Genomic DNA, 18,866 nt, shown 5'->3' on the forward strand with positions numbered 1-18,866 from the left:
GGTAACTTAAGGGAGAAGGGGTTCGTTTTAAATGTAATTTCAGGGGAGTTTCATCCAAAACTTGCTTCCTAAAGTGTTTACAGTTTCCAAAAATAGCACTACAAGCTAGGGACTAAGTAATACATGAACATGCGGAATGTATTTCAGATTCAAGTTGTAGCCGGCCAGTTGACACTGCGCTGTCAGGAAGGACAAGCTCCTAGACCCTTGCAAAATCTCAGTCTCTCTCTGTCCCTCTTTGTGTGTCTCTGTTTCTCTCTGTCGCTCTGTCTCTCTGTCTCTCTCTCTCTCTGTGTCTCTCTCTCTCTGTCTCTCTCTCTCTCTCTCTCTCTCTCTCTCTCTCTCTCTCTCTCTCTCTCTCTCTTCTCACACACACACACACACACACAATGCTCCTGACATCATCAGCCAAGAAGTCCTCATACCACAACCTGGATAATGTGGCACTATGCACTCTAATCTACAGGATTGTGATCTATGGAAACCTCTTTAATTTATAAAGTGAACCCACCTCTGGCATTTTGTTGTAGTAATGGAAGAGCTGCATCAGAGCGATATATGCTCCCAAGCGCTTCCCATTTCAGTTCACACAGCTGAAGAAGCTTTCAGCATCTTGAGGAGAACCCTCTAAGGAGCATCTGTTGCTTCTGAACACAAAGAATTTGGGATTGCCTTACTTGTAGCCAGATGCATCCCAATTGATTAGAATAATACTCTGTCAGCCACTCTCAAGATAAGCACAGATATTTTTATATTAGATTCTTTCTCTGCTGTGACAGAATACCTGATGTGAACAATGTAAGGAAAGGCGGACTTATTTTGGCTCACGGCTCAAGGGTACAGTCCATCATAGTGTGGAAAGTCATGACAGCAGGAGGAGGCAGTCGCTCACACTGTATCCACAGTCTGTTATGGCAGCAGGAGCCTGAGGCAGCTCTTCCCATAGGATCCACAGTCAGCTTTCTCTTTTCTAAGCAGTCCAGAATCTGAGCCAACGAAATGGCGCCATCTAGAGTTAGGGTAGATCTTTGTACCTCAACTAACCCAATCTAGAATCTTTCTTGTTGTATATTTAATTGCAATCAGTGGTTGCTATCCTACCTTGATCATTCAGTTCCCAGATAAAAGGTGTACAACTTTTATATTTATAATAAGCCTTCAATGCACTAGAGCTGGAGAGATATCTACAGCTATTAGGATCTACTTCTATTAACAATAAGTCTCAGTAATTACTTGCCATGTTCCATCTGGACAGCTCTTAACTCTAATTGGCCAGCCCTCATGGCTACATTTTCATGACACACCTACCCCATGGTGTCTCCCTACCTTCTTCTTCTACTCATGGTCCTGCCTCAGACCCCAAGCCTGGGAACTAAAACCCCACCCACCTCTCTTCTGCCCAGCTATATGCTGTTGGCATCTTTATTCAACCAATAGCTTTAAATTAAGGAGCAGGGTACTTGTGGATTCTCTTATCCCTGTAAGTAACCAGGCCATGGGGGCCAGTATTTAGCATTACAATACATAGCAAAAGGCCAAACCTCAACACTTCTTCACAGAGACACACAGAGGTTTGTCTCCAAGGAGCAACCAGGAATGGAATTCTTCATCATAGTCCCTCACTCCCCACACCTACCTAGGAGTGGCTCACAGATGTCCTAAGGCGATGCTCAGCTTCTTCTCTTCCCCAACCCATCCTCCATGCCTTCACTCATCCTAGCCATGCACATCAGAGTTCATCTCCCCTGAATTCTAGCATAACAAATCCTTGCATGTACCCTAACCTGGGCTCTCCCAAGATTCCATTGTTCCGGTTTTCAGCATAGATGTTGAAAGCCAGGAGCCCCATTGCTTTGTGAGCTGTTTTCTTAGTTTCCATAGGTGAGGAGTCATGAAGAAAAGCTTGTTTTCATTAGCCTTAATTAACCCACACAAGGTCATTTGTGAATTTTACATTTTAATTAACATTTATTGAGCCCATGTTCAAAATGAGAAGCAAAAAAAAAAGTTTATTAATGTAAATCACAAGGCTCTTTTGTATAACAAACAGTATGGCTATTTTGGTGGTCAGGAAATTGGAAATCTTTCCCTTCTGCTCAGCACAAGGTAGGGTCTTGTAATTCCTACATTTTCCCCAAACACATCCACTTCTCAGAGGATAAGGAAAAGAAAGGCTCAAGTCATTAACTATCTCAAGATGACTTTCCCAAAGCTTCTCTTCTGCCTCCCTTGTTGACCACCTGTGAGGACCTCCTTCTCTGTTAATCCACTGTAAGTCCCTCTCAGTACCGCCACATTGCCTTCAAGTTAGCAAAATATTGTGAAATTCTTGAAGGTAAGGCCATATATTGTTTATAATTCATCATTTACCATATGACCTGGCAAACAGCTGCAATTCAGCATAGAAAATATTCAACAGAGGAGAATCAAGGATGCTTTTCTTGGCTTCATTTCAGTTTCATTAAGAATGAGTGTAACCAGGCTGGTGAGGGGGTTCAGAGAATACAGGCACCTGGACACCAAGCCTGACAACTTGAGTTTCATCTCTGTAAACTGCATAGCAGGAGGAGGAAACCAACTCCTGCAGGATGTCCTCTGACCTCCAAATGCATACTGTGTATGCCTGCCTCACATACATACATACATACATACATACATATTTACATACATACATAATGTAACATAATAAACATGTCTATATTGCTGTATTTCAGTGTATGAAATGCCTCATAAGAGGGAAAAGCCCTTTTGTATGGTGTAAGACCCCCCAAAACCGAGGGCACCCCAGCGCCCCACACCTCAGAAGGCGACACCCATTTCACTCAGGAGAAACAGTCTTGATGCAATTAACAGGAGGATTTTTATTCCAGAGGCTTTGGGGTCCACAGTTTACACCGTGCGGGGGTAGAGGACTGTGGGCCCCAAGTGCAGAATTGGGACAGCTTTTATAAGTTTACAACAAAGCCCGCAAATCACAACCCAATCATTCCTTAGCATTGAGAGCCCACGAATCACAAACCATTCCTTATCATCGAGAGCCCAATCGATTTGCACCACTCCATAGTTTTTAAGTCAATCAGTTTAAATTATCAGAGCCCTCGCTCTGTGGACCAATTAGTTTCCTATTTTCTTGGAGGTCTATAGCGGCATGAACTCCTGGGTGGGGGAAATGGCGTAAGCAGTTTACATAAGCAAGATAAGCAGATAATTAGCTCATTTCCAGTTACCTTATGGAGCCAGGATTACCTATTCAAGGCCTTTTTGACTAGCTCTTAACAAAGGGCAGGCTCTGGAATGCGACTTTTACCTAGTTTCTAACAGAGTGGGCTCTGGAATATGAAGTGTTTGGGACTCCTTAGAAGGCTGGAGTTAGAGCTTCTTTGGAGCGAGATAGCATTTTTAAACTTCTGACTTCTTGGAGTCATTAGAGAGTTAGGCTGTATTTTCTATTCTTTCAGTGGCAGCCATGGACTGTAAGAGTTACCTTCATTCTGCATTTAAAGGGTAGTTGGTGAAGAAGAGACAGTGGCTAGACTGCTACCTAAGGTTTGAACATAGGACAAACCCTGCTTAGGTTTGTCCTTTGCAGCTAGGATGACAGAAGGCCCCAGAATCTTGAGGCATGTCTCCCAGGTGGTTTCTGTAGGCACTCTGACTGTACGTGCAGGTCTTCAGATTGTCCTATAATTAAGAAAATGCAGTTTTTAAAGTAGAGCTGGCGTAGATTCTGCAAACATCTACTCATCTCAATCAAAAGCCTGTCAATATCTACCTATTATATCTTACCCAGCCCTGTTCAAATGAAATCCCATCCCACTAGATGTTGATCACACCGACATGCGCAGTGATATAACAAGCCCGTATGGTACACTACACTCAACCATTTTATTATCTCCTTTCAATACCGCATGTGAAATGACCTTTCTCATGCCCAGCTTGGTGTGAAGGGCAAGAAGAGAACTTGTGTTCCTGTTCTTTCAAGAAGAAACCCTATATTTGGAAGAGCTGAAGAAAAACCCAGTGGTGGCGCACACCTTTAATCCCAGCACTCGGGAGGCAGAGGCAGGCAGATTTTTGAGTTCAAAGCCAGCCTGCTCTACAGAGTGAGTTCCAGGATAGGCAGGGCTATACAATGAAACCCTGCGGGGTAGGGGGAGAAAAACCCTGGTTAGGTTTTTCTCATTGACAAGTGTGAAGAAACTCTGCTAGTTGAGGTTGAAGTCCACCGTGACCAGATAGCCTATGGGCTTGGCACAATATGAGAGACTCCCTTGATTAACAGGGCTTCTCCTTCTCTGACCTTGTCTGGGGAATTCTAAGCCTACACATCTGGCTCTGTTTGAGAATGTCACGTAGCCTCAGTTAGATTACAAGCTCAATTTCCTTTCTCCTGATAAGAACCTGTTCACCCAGCACCTGAGATTCCTAAAATGCTTCCCCATGTTAATGAGGCATTTCAGGTGCCCTAAGCCCCCGGCCCTCAGTCCCCCAACACTTTATAAGACTTGAATCACCCTAAGTAAAGTTGATCTGCCTTTGGATAGCTGGTCCTGTGGTGGTTATTCATTCTACATACTCAAAGGGCTTCCACGCCCCCCCATCTCTGCTCCCACTGAATCAGCAGATGATCCCCAAGAGTGGGGAGACCCACACACAAGACCTGCGAGTACTCAGTGGCCTCTTTCTATGAAAACCCGGGGTTCACATTTCTAAACATAGAGCCAGACATTATTCATACCACAACCGTCTCTCATTTTCATAGAAAATCTTCTTTTAAAACTACTACAAGTCCACAAGAATATGACATTAGCCAAAAGAAACGTGAATAAAGTCTGTCATTTTCCTTCAAAAGGTTTTCTGAATGTGAGCAAATAGAAAACTATGCTCAACTTTATTAGTCATTGGGTTGAATGCAAATTTATATATCATTTGATAGCATCATCACTGCTAAAATACAAAAACAGAAAATAGTATCTGTGGACAGGGACGCAGAGCAACTGAAATGCCAAAGCACTATAGGTAAGAGGTTGAAAAGGTACAGCCATTAGGAAATGCTTGGCAGCATCTATTAGAGTGTACATAAAACCTCGACTCAGAGGTTCTGCTTCTTAGTTCTACTCAGAAGGGATACACAGAACATGCACAGAAGCACAGATGTAAAATAAAACAAGTAATTCTACAAATGCCAACGATGGTGGATGACAAGAAATGAATTATAACATATTCACAGAGTAGGCTATCCCACAGTGATGAAGATGAATTGAAAACTATACACACAAAGCACATGAAATTGACCATACAGTGTTAAGCAAAAGAAGACAGACATAAGAGTGTAAACTATCAGCATCCCTTTAAGCCAGGTAAACCAGGCTAGAGTTAATCCATGTTCTCATAGGCCAGGAGGCTGTCCTAGAGAGGTGAGTGAGTCACTGGTGTAGAGGAATAAGTATGGCTAGTTTTGATAATGCTCTACTTTTTTGTTGTTGTTGTTGTTGTTTTGGATTTGGTTTTTTCGAGACAGGGTTTCTCTGTGTAGCCCTGGCTGTCCTGGAACTCACTCTGTAGACCAGGCTGGCCTCAAACTCAGAAATCCACCTGCCTCTGCCTCCCAGAGTGCTGGGATTACAGGCGTGCACCACCACTGCCTGGCCAATGCTCTACTTTCTTTTAATCTGCCATGTTGAGTTTATGATGTGACTTTTCAGTATGTATATACCTTTTATTGAAATTATGTGTTTATTTTGGGTGGCTCAAAACTGCCTGTAACTCCAGGTGATGTAGTACCTTGAGTTACTTGGCAGCATTCTTGAGGCTGCCAAGGGCAAACACACTCTCTCACACACAAATATGTGTGTGTGTGTATAATTTAAAAAATAAACTGTGTTGAAGTGGAAACTTAAGGGTTCTTTGGAAAGTCAGTTGTGTTGGATGGTGCTTTGCTGGGGCAAACATGTGAGGGAACGTTTTCCTGAAGTGGACACAAGTGAAAGGCTAAGGCAGACTCCTGAAGAAACATTTTGCTGAAGCAGACACAGGAGAAAGGATGTTCTGATAAAGCAAGTATATGAAAGGACACGTGATGAAGGATTCTTTCCTAATGACAAGCATGTATTGGTCTGCCTTACATTGTGTAGTTGAGCCCCATTTGTTGGGACTCCATAGAGAGAGATGCACCAAACATCTCCTGGTGGTATACCGTGGTTTCTTGCCACTTTCTTGGACTCGGGTTGATTGGCAGAGTGATGTCAACTGAGACAGACTCACATGATGAGGCCAGACACGTGCTGAAGCAAAACCTGTGGAGGACACACACATGTGATGTTTAGAGAGAGTAGAAATTGGACTCGATGGACAGTGACAGGGGCTGAGCTAGCCTTGCTTGTACAGCCAGCTGTGCAACACTTGTGGGCCTCACATCTTCACTGATCTTCACTTCGCTGAGTGAGACACACCCTAGAACTTTTCCTGGTTTTTCTGCTGTTCCCTTTTGCTGATTAGTGCTGAGGCTGAGGCCTGGCTGTCTCTGCTAGGTAATGCCACCACTCCTGATTCTGTTTGTTATCCTGACCCAACCAAACTGAACTGCTGGTGTATCCTTGAAGTGTTTCTGAGTGGATCAAGCTGCCGCTGTTGACCTCTGAACTGAACAACTGATTTCCTCACAATACAGATGGAATCTGTTCCAAAGAACCACTTCCCCCGTATCCTCTCTTCTCCTCTACCTCTGGTGGATGGTGGGTTAGAAGGGAGGTTAAAGCATTTAAGAACCATCGTTAAAAATAGACTTTGAGCCGTGCAGTGGTGGGGCACGCCTTTAATCCCAGCACTTGGGAGGCAGAGGCAGGTGAACTTCTGAGTATGAGGTGAGCATTGTCTACAGGGTGAGTTCCAGTACAGCCAGGGCTATACAGAGAAACCCTGTCTCGAAAAAACCAAATATATATATATATATGCATGTTTTGAAAAAATTAAAGTCACACTGTGTTTCTTCTGTTTCTTACTAACACACATTAAACACAGATGGGAGTTGGGTAACAGTTTTCTATGTTCTATGACATGCATTGATCATAGCCAACCAATCTTCTGTACATACACCACACATACACCACACATACACCACACATACACCACACATACACCACACATACACCACACAGGCCTGTCCTGGCTCCTAGTAATCACTGGTCTGCCATTTCCCCCCAGTATTCACATGCAAGGAAAAATATGTGGTATTTGTCCTCCTGTTTCTGGTTAGAGTACTCACTGCCCCTCCCCTTAAAGGGATGTAGCCCCACAAAGAGCTTTCCTCTCCTGAGAGCCCAGGACAATAATGCCTAAGCCCGCTAGAGGAGAGATGGACCACATGGCCTTTGGAGATGGTGTTCATGAATTCAGGGTTCTGATGCTAATGTTTAGGCATCAGACACAAACATTTTTAGTCTTCAAGAGGAGCAGAGCATCTGTCTCAGCTCAGAGGAATTGGCCAATAAAACTTTGTCTTTCAGGCAATCTTGCCAAGAGTTAGTACCTACCCTCCAAACCCTGTCACCATACCACCTTGCTCCTGAGACAATGTGAAAACAAAACAAAGGGTTTTGTTTTTGTTTTGTTATGTTTCTCAGTTTAGCACAAACTAGAGCTATTTGGGAAGAAAACCCTCAACTGAGAAACTGCCTCCTCACATTTGATCTTAGTTACTATTCTGTTGCTGTGAAGAAACACCAGGACCAAGGCAACTCTTATAAAGAAAGCACTTAATTGGGGACTGGCTTACCGTTTCAGAGTGTTAATCCATTATCATCATGGTAGGGAGCTTCCTACTCCTGTACTGAAGCAGTATCTGAGAGCTTTACATCCTGATACCTGGGCAGGAGCAGGCAGAGAAAGAGATACTGGACCTGGCATGGGCTTTTGAAACTTCAAAGCCCACCTCTAGCGACATGTTTCTTCCAACAAGGGCACACCCACTCTAATAAGAACACACCCTCCTGCCCCTTCCTAAACAGTTCCACTAACTCGGAAGTAAGCTTTTAAACATATGAGCCTGTGGGGCCATACTCATTAACACCACCACAGATTGCCTGTAGGCAAATCTAAAGGACATTTCATTAGTTAGTGATTGATATGAGAAAGTCTACCTGGACTATATGTGTCCTGTGGTATATGTATAAGGAGGCATGAACAAACTGTAGAGAGTAGACTGGTATGCTGCATTCTTCTATGGTTTCCACTTCAGTTCCTACCTCCATGTTCTGCCTTGGGTTCCCTTGATGAGAAGTTGTAACCCGTAAGCTGAGAGAAACCATCTCATCCCTGCGTTGCTTTTGCTGGTGGTCCCTATCACAGCAACAAGAAGCAAACTAGGACAGTGCTTGACAAGTAAGAGCCACTCACAAAGTCACAACTGGTTTTGTTGTTGTTGTTGTTGTTGTTGTTGTTTTTCTTGCTTAAGACAGGGTCTCACTCTGTAGTTGAGGCCAGCCTGGAACTCTATGCAATCTAGGCTGGATTTCAACTTGACATAATTCTCCAGTCTCAGCCTCTCAAGTGATGTGATCACAGGTACGTGTGAACTACTATGCCTGGCAACCAACTGCACCCAAATGGCCCTCTAACGTTTCAGTGAACTCACATGGATAAGAAAGCAGGCAGTGGGTGGTCGGGGTGGGTTGTGAGTGTGGTCGCAAAGCTAGTGAGCAGTCTGGAGGAGGCAGGGATCTCACAGGCCTGGGCTAGACACCATTCTATGGAGCATGAGTTTCCCTGTCAGTTGTGAGCCTGTCACTGTTTTGGCGGGAGGAAGACAGGCTCTGGGCTGGCGGTATCCATAGACTGACTTGTCTCTTCTGACCAGTGTCTCACCTGAATCCTCACATCATTTTAAAGCCTCGTTATCTCTCTGTATATCACAGCACGCCGTCCTCAGCTGTTCCTGAACACATTGCTGCTGAAACTGGGAGCTCAGGCGTCTTTTTGCTTTGGCCCCATCGGAGGCAAATGTTCTTGAAGTTGTGCTGGTGGGAGTGGTCTTCATTTTGATAGCCACTTACCAGCAATTGACTGGGAAACATCTCATTTCCCGTCAGGGAAATGAGACAAGTCCTTGTGACCTGGACATTATTTTATACTTGAAATAATTCCGGGAGTACAGAAAGGATTCTGCTTAGCCTCTAGACAACAAATGGCCCTCAGGCAACTGCCTGGGAGGAAATCTTCCTAGGACAGAAGGGTCAGTTTCCTGAGAGCAGGGACTAACTCTTTGGAAGCTTCATGAACACTTTGCACTGAGTTGGGGACGTTGGCAGGCCAGAGAACACCAACACCCAGAGGCTGTCCCCTGGTACAAGCTGCAGGTGAAATATGGAAATAGCCTGTGACAACATAGATAGTCCCAGGGACATTGTATCAAGCAAAATAAGACAGGCACGGGAAGGCACACATTACAGCATCCCACTCACATGTAGAACTGATAAGTGGCTGTCCCAAAACTTACAAGTGGATGGTGGCAGCCAGGCTGGAAGGGTTGGGGAGATGAGTTGTCCATAAGTTGTAAGTCATAGTTAGGGAAGAGACATCAGTCCTGGGTTGTGACTGCACAACTGGGTGCAGTCAGATTGTAGCAGGTGTAGTTGGGTGGCTACAGATAATAATGACACGTTAACTACATCAAGAACCTGGAAGAGAGAACTTCTAATATTTTTAGGAGTAAATTAAAGAAATGTTTTTTGAAATTATATTTACTGTGACTTACTTCCTATTTATTTATATATTTATTTATTTATTTATTTATTGTGAGATAGGATCTCTCTCCATATATATATATACATCTCCATATATATGCATCTCCATATATATATACATATATATATATATATATACACACACACACACACACATCTCCTAGGCTGTTCCCATACTCACTATGTAGCCTATGCTTGCCTTAATGTTGCCTTGTAGCCCAGGTTTGCCTTGACCTTGCTCTGTGACCCAGGTTGACCCAGACTTTCTTGTCTCAGACTCCTGAGTGTTAAGAATTACAGGCACGCTCCAGCACACGTGGCTTGTATATCTGTACCGAAGCCTCCCGTCATTCTGTACAATTTCAAAAACACAAACAGATTTGTTTCTAGACTTCAGGTGTCAGGATAAAGGCCCTGCCTGAGGATGCTGCATTCAGGGGCAATGCAGGGCAGACAGAATGGATTCATTGAGTTGGAACATGGACTGTGCATTTGTACTCTGGACTGGAAAGGATTCCTGAACATCTCTCTCCCTCTCTCCCTCTCCCCCCCCCCTCTTAGTGGAGTAACAGAAAGGGGGTCTTAGGCTTGGTCCCTTCTGGAGTCTCTGGAGCTTTCTGGTCCTCCCTGAAAGGACCTGGTTTTCCTGGGCTGACACCTGGGCCCCCTCAATGAATATTCATGAGACTCCTCCGGGCTGCATTCACTTGAGCAGATTCCAATTATTATTATTATTAAAAAGAAGCTCTGCCAGTTAGGGAGCGGCCTCCATTAATGATTCCTGTCCCCCTCTGTGTGTGGGGACTGTTCCCAGCACCAGTCCCTTTTATACAGGGTAGGAGCACAGGCCCAGAGGGGTTCCAAGGCATCCCCAAGGTCACTTGGTTCAAAAGACTCAGGAGATCCCTGTCCAACAAAAGAGCTCAGAGGCCTACCTTTGAAGACAACTCTGCGGACAGTGCCCACCCTGCAGCTTGTGGGTCATTCCACATCTGCTGGCGCCTGGGGCCAGTTCTAAGCCTGAATAATAAAGGAGCCAGGAGCTCTCCTGGGGATTCTATGCTCTCAGCATAAGTGGGGAAGACCATGGTGGTTCTTCTGAGTAGAGCCAGTGAACCTGTGGCCACAGAGACACATCACTACACTGAGTTCAGTCAGTACTCAGTGTCTTCTGTCCTCACCCATACCTGAGGATTAGCTATGGGGGTCGAGTCCAAATGGTCGGGTTAGGTGACGTGGACAAAGGCTCCCGAGCTCCCCTGCTCTTGGACACATCCAGATAGCATTCCACTCAGAAGCACACATACAGAATGGCAGAATGGTGGCTTGGTCTTCTCTGAGCTCTCTGCCCTCCTCTCCAGCAGGAGAGCCTCTGAACATGTGCATGGCCTTTCTTCAGCATTGTAGAAATGGAGGAAGAAAGGTACCATTACTTCCTGTCTGTACACAAGTGGCAGAGACAAACATGTTTCAGTAGATAGCAGTCTACACGGCCGGGCAACCACAGTAGCACCATTATGCTAGCTACGTTTCCGTCTGCTGTAGTAACATACCCAGAGGAAAGCAAGTTAACGAAGAAAGGTTTTATTCCCTTTCACTCAGAGCATGGAGAAGACATCATGGCGGCAGGAGCCATGGCAGCTGGTCCCGCTGTGTCAGAAAGCAGAGAGCCACAAATACCGTATTCAGCTCATGTTCTCCTTTTTATATAGTTCAGGATCCCAACCTAAGGGATGGTGCCACCCACAGTGGGTAGGTTTTCCCTCCTCCATTAACCGGACCAAGACAACCCCCTGCAAGCAGGCCCAGAGGCTCTTCTCCCAGGTGATTCTACATCTCATCAATTTTGACAGCTGAGGTTAGACCAACACACCTGTCTATCAAATAAAGCTCCCCCGTAGGCCTAGAGCAGCGGTTTTCAGTCTGTGGGTCACAAACCCTGTGAAGGTTGAACAGCCCTTTCTCGGAGGTTGCATATCAGATATCCTGCATATCAGAACATTTATGTTACGATTCATAACAGTAGCGAAATTACAGTTAAGAAGTAGCAAAGATGATAATTGTATGGTTGAGGGTCACCGCAGCATGAGGAACTGTATTAAAGGGTCAATCCCAGTATTTAGGAAGGTTGTGAACCGTTGCCCTGCAGGAAAGAGATTTGATGATGGAGCAAGGGGAGAAATAGCCTTCAGGATAAAGAGGGTTACATCACTTCTCAAGGAGGTGCACCCTGCACCCCTGTAAACCCAGTCACAGTTTCCATAGCTCTCCCCAGAGGGCTTCAAGTGCAAGCACTAGATGCCACTGTAGCTATAATAGGCACTTTGCTTAAGAGCCTGATTTTCCCACACTGCAAGTCTGGGTTGCAAAACCAAGGGGCTACGGGTACAGTAGCTTCTGCTCCTACCCATGCTTCTAGTTGTCCCCTGCAGACCTCTATTCCTCCCCTTTCTCCTTTCTTCCCTCCCCCACCAGGATGCAGATGCTCACAGAGGCAAGGCTGTCCTCACAGAGCACTGGGCTCAGAGTTGCATAATCTAACTTTCCCCAGGCCCCTCCTGTCGGTCTCCACTCCAGCCGCTTTGCTTTGCTGTGAGGCCAGGATAAATTCATTTGCAAAGGACAAGCACAAAACCTCTGGTGAAATGCGATGTGCCACAGTAAGTGGGAGCAGCTTTAAAAAAAAAAAAAGCACAAAATCCATTGGGGATCCTGTTGCCATAGCAACCGGTGTTACAGCTTGCTTCTGATAATTAATGGAGGGTTTTGCTATCACAGTCTTCTTGAAACTTCGCTTTCCCCTGCGCTGCACCGCAGAATGCAGCATCCACTCCCCATTCATAAATATTTCATGACGACCGGCTGCTGCGTTTCATCACTGTGAATAACACTAGGCCTCAGCCACCCCTTGCCAAATTCCTACTGTCCTGTCAGAGAGCAGCTCCCATTTCTTCATTTCTTCCCAAGTCTCCCGTGCATCTGCTTGGAGGTTCTCCGTAACCCCAAAGAAATGCTGCGTTCATGGCTACTTTGCTCTAGGAGGCTGTATATCCCTCTCCTGGGCCTGTCTTGTTCTCCTAAAGGCAGAGTTGATCCTGTCTGGGGACACGGCACTGCTCAGGCCCCTCCAGACACTGACTTCGGAACTCAGTTTTGCAAAGCACTGCCTGAATGGCTGGCCCCTCGCTGTTAAATGGATGCCACAGCCCCGCAGTGCTAGAGAGAGGCCAAAGTGGGCCACAGCACACTAAGGTCTCAGCATGGCCACGCCCTCTGCATCTGCCTCCTTTGTTGGTATGCAAAGCAAGCACACTGTTTTGCTCCAGCAGACATCCTGCTTCAGTCTGAATGAGATAACACCTTATATTTTTTTTAATCAACAAATAAAAACTGTATTTATTGTGGCATACAGCATGATGTTTTGAGACACCTACACCTGGAATGGCTAAATCCAGCTAACAGGCTCATACTGTTCATTGTTCATTGTCATCATGAGAATCCTTAAAATCTCCTCCAAGCTACTGCTGAGTTCACCGTACATTGCCACTGGGCATGCTCACTGTGTGGTACCCCAGGACTCTTGAAAGTCCTTTCTAACTGAAAGTTCTTATCTTTGAGGCAGCAAGTCCCCTCCCTCTTTCCACCGGTTCTGGGGAAAAGGACATCATTCTAGTTTAGATATCTGTGAGTTCAACCTCGTAGAACGCACATGTGGTCATTGTGTGACATTTGTCTCTCTTTACCTGCCTAATTTCACTCACCACCATGTCCTCTACATTCACTTATAATGTCACAAATGACAAATGGCAAAACTTTCATTTCAAAGGCTGACTGGTATTTCTTGATCTCTCTGCACATGTGTGGTGGTGGTGGTGGTGGTGATGGTGGTGGTGGTGGTGGTGGTGGTGGTGATGGTGGTATGTGTGTAAAGCATTTTCTTTATCTAATCCTCCATTGGTAATTCCATATATATCTTGGATATTGTGAATAGCCCTATAATAAATATAGATGGATAGCCTCCTCTTCTGCATACTGATTTCCAATATGTTGGATATATGTGTTTATACACATACAGGGGGGGAAGAGGAGGGGGAGGGGGGAAGGAAAGGGAGAGAGGGAGGGGGAGAGATAGAGAGAGGGAGAGAGAGAAGGAGAGAGAGAGAGAGAGAGAGAGAGAGAGAGAGAGAGAGAGAGGAAGATGGAGCAGTTTCTGATAGCTCCTGTAAGGAACAGCATTGAGGACATTATCATATTGAAATCACATGGTCACCAAAGGAGCAGGACAGCAGGAGTCCACACACATGAGGTTCGAGTTGTTGAATTTGCAGACCGAAAGCTGGACAGAGTTCTGGAAGGAAGCTGCCATTTGACGGACTGAGGAAGCAGACTGTGGCGTGCATGGCGGAGATGGTTGCCTAGCCATGAGAACACGCTGAGTGCCCGGTCAGGAAGTCTCTCCATACGGTCAGGAAGTCTCTCCATACGGTCAGGAAGTCTCTCCATACGGTCAGGAAGTCTCTCCATACGGTCAGGAAGTCTCTCCATACGGTCAGGAAGTCTCTCCATACGGTCAGTACAGTCGTGTGGACAGGACAGGAAGCAGGAAGGACGGGAGGATGCTGTCAGAGCATCTCATTTTCTTTTCTTTCCCTTTTTTTGGATTTTCGAGATAGGCTTTCTCTGTGTAACAGCCCTGGCTGTCTCAGGACTCTCTTTGTAGACCAGGTTGGCCTCAAACTCACAGAGATCCACTTGCCTTTGCCTCCTGAGTGCTCATACCCCCATCTGCCATCTGCATCCTACACTCACTGTGCTGAGAAGTTGCCTGCTTGGCCACGGGGCATCTACTTCTCCTTTAGGTATGAATTTGGTGGAGTCAAACTTCCCTAGAGCAGAGGAAGCTGGTGACTCTTTGGCCTAACCTCCAAAGATGCCATCCGCTCCAGCCCAAGACATTAGATGTTAGCTCTGTCATCTGAGAGCAGGAACCTCTTGCCTTGAATGCATCTGTCTCTTAGAGCTAACCTGGGGCAGAAGACAAGGAGCACGAGGGTAGACAGAGATTAGAATGCAATGGCGGTCCCAGTGATGGGCAGCGTGGAGAGTGAGACGCATCGTCAGCACGGCAGGTGTTTATTGGAGCTTTATTCATAATTGCCACACCTTGGAAGCTACCAAGATGTCTGCCATTAGGTAAATGGATAAATAAACTGTGGTGTGTCTGAATAATGTAATATTATTCTGCACTTGAGAAATGAAATTCATGTGACTAAGTGAAGTAAGTTAATCTAAAAGACCCACATGCTGCAGATGACACTCTATAAAAGATGAAAAGCTTTGGAGAGAATTCAGAGATCAGTTTACCAGGGGTTGGGAAGGTGGCAAAGATAAATAGATGAAGTTTAGAGGACTTTTAGGGCACAGAACTGCTTTGTATGATGCTATAACAGTATATGCTGTTGTTATCCAGTTGTTCAAGCCCATAGAATATACCACATCCAGGTGAACCCTAATGTAAGCTATGGACTCTGGGTGATGATGATGTGTCTATGTAGCTTCACCAACTGTATTAGGTACTTTGTTCACTGATGTGACAAGAAGCAACTTGAGGGGAGGAAGGGTTTATCCTGGCTCACAGTTTGAAGATATAGTCCATCACAACAGGGACAGCATGCTAGCAGGAGTGTGAGGTGACTGGTCACACTCTTTCCATAGTTGAGAAGTGAGACCGGTACTTAGCTCAATTTCATCTTTGTATTCAGTCCAGATCCTCAATCCATGGTATGATGCTGTCTGCACTCAAGATGGGTCTCTCATCTTTAGTTAGGCCTTTCTAGAAATGCCTCACAGACACATTCAAAGGCGTGTTTCCATGGTGACCCTAATTCAGTCCTGGAGACAATGAAGACTAACCACACATGTACAAATGGACCATTCTTGTGAGGAATGTCCTAAGAAGGGAGACTGCACGCACGTGAGACATGATGGTGGAGCTGGGGGTAAACAGAGTGGCCAACAGTTGGTCACCAAGGCTTCTTTTAGCTCTTGGAAAGTTGATGAGGTCACCACTAATGACCTATTCACTGACCTCAGATCCTTACTGTACAAGTGTCAGAATGATTTTATTCCCATAGTCTAAGACATTGTCAATAGGACACCGACCTCCATCCTCCAGGAGCAGGATCCCTCCACCAGCAAACAAGTGATACTGATGCTGTGTTGTGGCAATCATTGGCATCTTCCACACCATGAACAGGCTGAGGCTCACTTCAAATGGGAACCCAAAAAGGTCCCTGTCCTTGCTTCACATCAAGTGTAGAACCCTAAGGTCACCGTCTCCACCTCTTCACTGATGTCCCCATATCTGCAGTGACCTAAACCGTGAGAAGTATTTCAAACTCTTTAAGAGTGTTAGTAATGCCTCCTGTACTGCCAAACACTCGCGTCCTGTGCTGGGCTAGTTTTGTGTTAACTTGACACAAGCTAGAGTCATCTGAGAGGAGAGGAGAAGACCTCAATTGAGAAATGCCTCTGTAAGATAGGCAGGCCTGTAGGGAATTTTCTTGATTAGTGATTGATATGAGAAGACCCAGACTATTGTAGGTGGTGCCACAGCTGGGTTGGCAGTCCTGGTCCTGGGTGCTATAAGAAAGCAGGCTGAGCAAGCCATGAGGAGCAAATCAATAAGCAGCACCCCACCCTCCATGGCCACTGCAGCACCTCCTGCCTCCAGGTTCTGCCCAGTTTGAGTTCCTGTTTTGACTTCCCTCAGTGATCTATGACTCAGGATATATAAGCCAAATAAACCATTTCCTCCCACTTTTTTTTTCCATGTTGTTTCATCCCGGCAACAGCAACACTAACCAAGACAGACCCCTGGCTAAGGGTGCTGATTGTGCTAAGGTTTTCATTGTTGTGATTAAATACCAAGAGTGAACCAAATGTTAAAACAAAACAAAAACAAAATAACCACCCACAACTCTATTGGGGGAACTTTTCATATTCAAATCACAACATTTGCGATGAATACAATCTCTCCCATTGGTGGCTTCTCTGGGAAACTGATGTGACATCCACAGGGATGCCTGAGATGTCATATATTGGCACTGCCAAAGCTGTGGCAAGGTCATGTCATTATTGAGTGGGTTAGGAAAGCTATATTTCCCCACACAGACAGTTGGTGACAAGTAGTCATCAGAGGTCTCCTGAAAGGGTACCCAAGTAATCATCAGAGGTCTCCTGGGTCACAAAGGGGACTAAGTTGTTTCCTATGGCTGTGACAGTGACATTGTCTTTACCTATTGATGCTTACCTCTGTCCCCGGATACCACTTTGTCAAGTAGGCATAGCAGAGGAAAGTTAGGTCATCAGAGGGCATGTCATGAAAGTGCTATCTGGATTGCACCCCACCCAATGCCCTTTGGATGCTTCAAGGTGAGCAGGTTTCCTCTGCCAAGTGCCCTCCACCCTTACCCCTACTCCCACCCCCGTGCCCTCCATGACATGCTGTATCCACAGGCCTAAGTGATCATGAACTAAAGTCTCTGAAACCATGAGCCAAAGAAACCTTTCCCTCTTTATGTCAATTGCCTCAAGTGTTTTACCACAGCAACAGAAAGCTGACTAGCACACAGAGGTCAAACCTCAGAGCAGATGGTGGTATCAGGCATCTGGGCCCCTCACTCAACTCACAATAATTTTCTGGCTTGCACAATAGAGGTTGTCAAAGCTTCCAAAATAACCATGTTCATGGAGATAAATGATTTTTATTTACAATTTCCTACTTGTTTATTATTCTGTGTGTATGTGTGTGCAGTGAGGGATGTGTGGTTGCTCCTGCCACAGCACACCCATGGAGGTGAGAGGAAAATTGTGTATAACTGGTTCTCTCCTATCTTCATGTGGATTCTAGGGATGGAACATAACGTTAGCAGGTTTGGTGACGAGAACCTTTACCCTCTGAGTCCTCTTCTTGCCAACCCTAAAGCTTTTAACTCCTCCTCTTCCTGTTCCTCCTCTTCCTCCTTCTCCTCTTCCTGTTCCTCCTCTTCTCTTCCTCTTCCTGTTCCTCCTCTCCTTCCTCCTCTTTCTGTTCCTGCTCCTCCTCCTCCTTCTCATCATCATCACCACCACCACCACCACCACCATCATCATCATCATCATAAGAGGGTAGAGAGAGAGTTTTGCTTGGTACCATCAATGCAAGCTCTAATGGTCACTTGAGGCCACTGCTCTGATGTTGGATGGAAGCTGCCGCCCTACCCCCGAGGATGCCTATGAATCTAAGATGGGACAGGAACCCAATGAGAGATAAATCCTTTTGCTTCTGCTTTTAGCCCTTCAGAGAGTGCATGGCAACTAGGCCCCTCATAAATAGGCTCCTCCCCTCCTGACCAGACACTTGGTCCCTCCAAGCAGTTTTGTTGAAAGACACAGCCAGCATGGCAACATTCTAGGGCTTTCTTTCTTTTTCTTTTTCCATTTTCTCCTTCCCAATTTTAACTGTTAAGCTCCATCTCCAACATCGCACAAACGAAAGGCATCAACAGCCTCTTATCAGATCCCAAATCTGCCAGCCGTGTCTACCAGCCACCTACAGCCAAAAAGCCTCTTAGCACATGTGTGACTTGAGCTGAACAGGGACCGGGACAAGCAGTGCAGACAGTTTGGTTCTGGCACCCTCACGCCCAAACATTTGCTCTTTTGGAGGCTGGGAGGCAGCTCTGCCTCCATGGCTTTCCCTCCTCAGCCTGCAGTTTCCAAGCAGAGTTTTGGCATCGCCTCAATGTCAGCTTTCTGTAGGGGCCAGTCTACAGCTGCTGTGACAGAGGCTAATTCAGCTCTTTTCCCCACCCTTCTGTATATACCCAGGTCTCCAGAGAGTGGGAGGAGCTAAGGACACTGGACAGAAGCCACAGGTATTTGGACCAGTTGGACTGACAGGGTAGAGGAAGGAGCCCCGTCATCCCTGGGACTTGAGTTGAAGGCTGGCTTCCAGCACTTGGACACATAGGAGACATATCTTTGGGGGCTGGGCTGCTGGGTTGGAGCAGCTGCTACTGGGCATCTTGCCAAGATGATCAGGTCAAAAGGAGACACAGACAGGACTGGATGTAAGCCTCCTTG

At 45.8% G+C, this 18,866-nt stretch overlaps 1 protein-coding gene across 3 annotated transcripts in view; it reads right to left on the bottom strand.

Annotated features, from left to right (window-relative positions):
* Positions 1-2,881: 2,881 nt before the first annotated feature.
* The window catches only part of Fars2 (phenylalanyl-tRNA synthetase 2, mitochondrial), a 481,251-nt gene continuing 465,266 nt past the window's right edge, over positions 2,882-18,866 (bottom strand). Inside the window, exons 7-8 of one of the 3 annotated variants that reach the window (XM_052156697.1) lie at positions 6,126-6,296; positions 2,882-3,681 (exon numbers count right to left, since the gene is read on the bottom strand). In XM_052156697.1, the coding sequence (XP_052012657.1) occupies positions 3,672-3,681; positions 6,126-6,296 (181 nt within the window). In that variant the 3' untranslated portion in view covers positions 2,882-3,671. The remainder of the gene's footprint in view (positions 3,682-6,125; positions 6,297-18,866) is intronic. The other 2 variants (XM_052156696.1, XM_052156694.1) reach the window with 2 other exon arrangements.

Source organism: Apodemus sylvaticus, chromosome 14 (genome assembly GCF_947179515.1).
Source record: "Apodemus sylvaticus chromosome 14, mApoSyl1.1, whole genome shotgun sequence".
NCBI classification, from domain to species: domain Eukaryota; kingdom Metazoa; phylum Chordata; class Mammalia; order Rodentia; family Muridae; genus Apodemus; species Apodemus sylvaticus.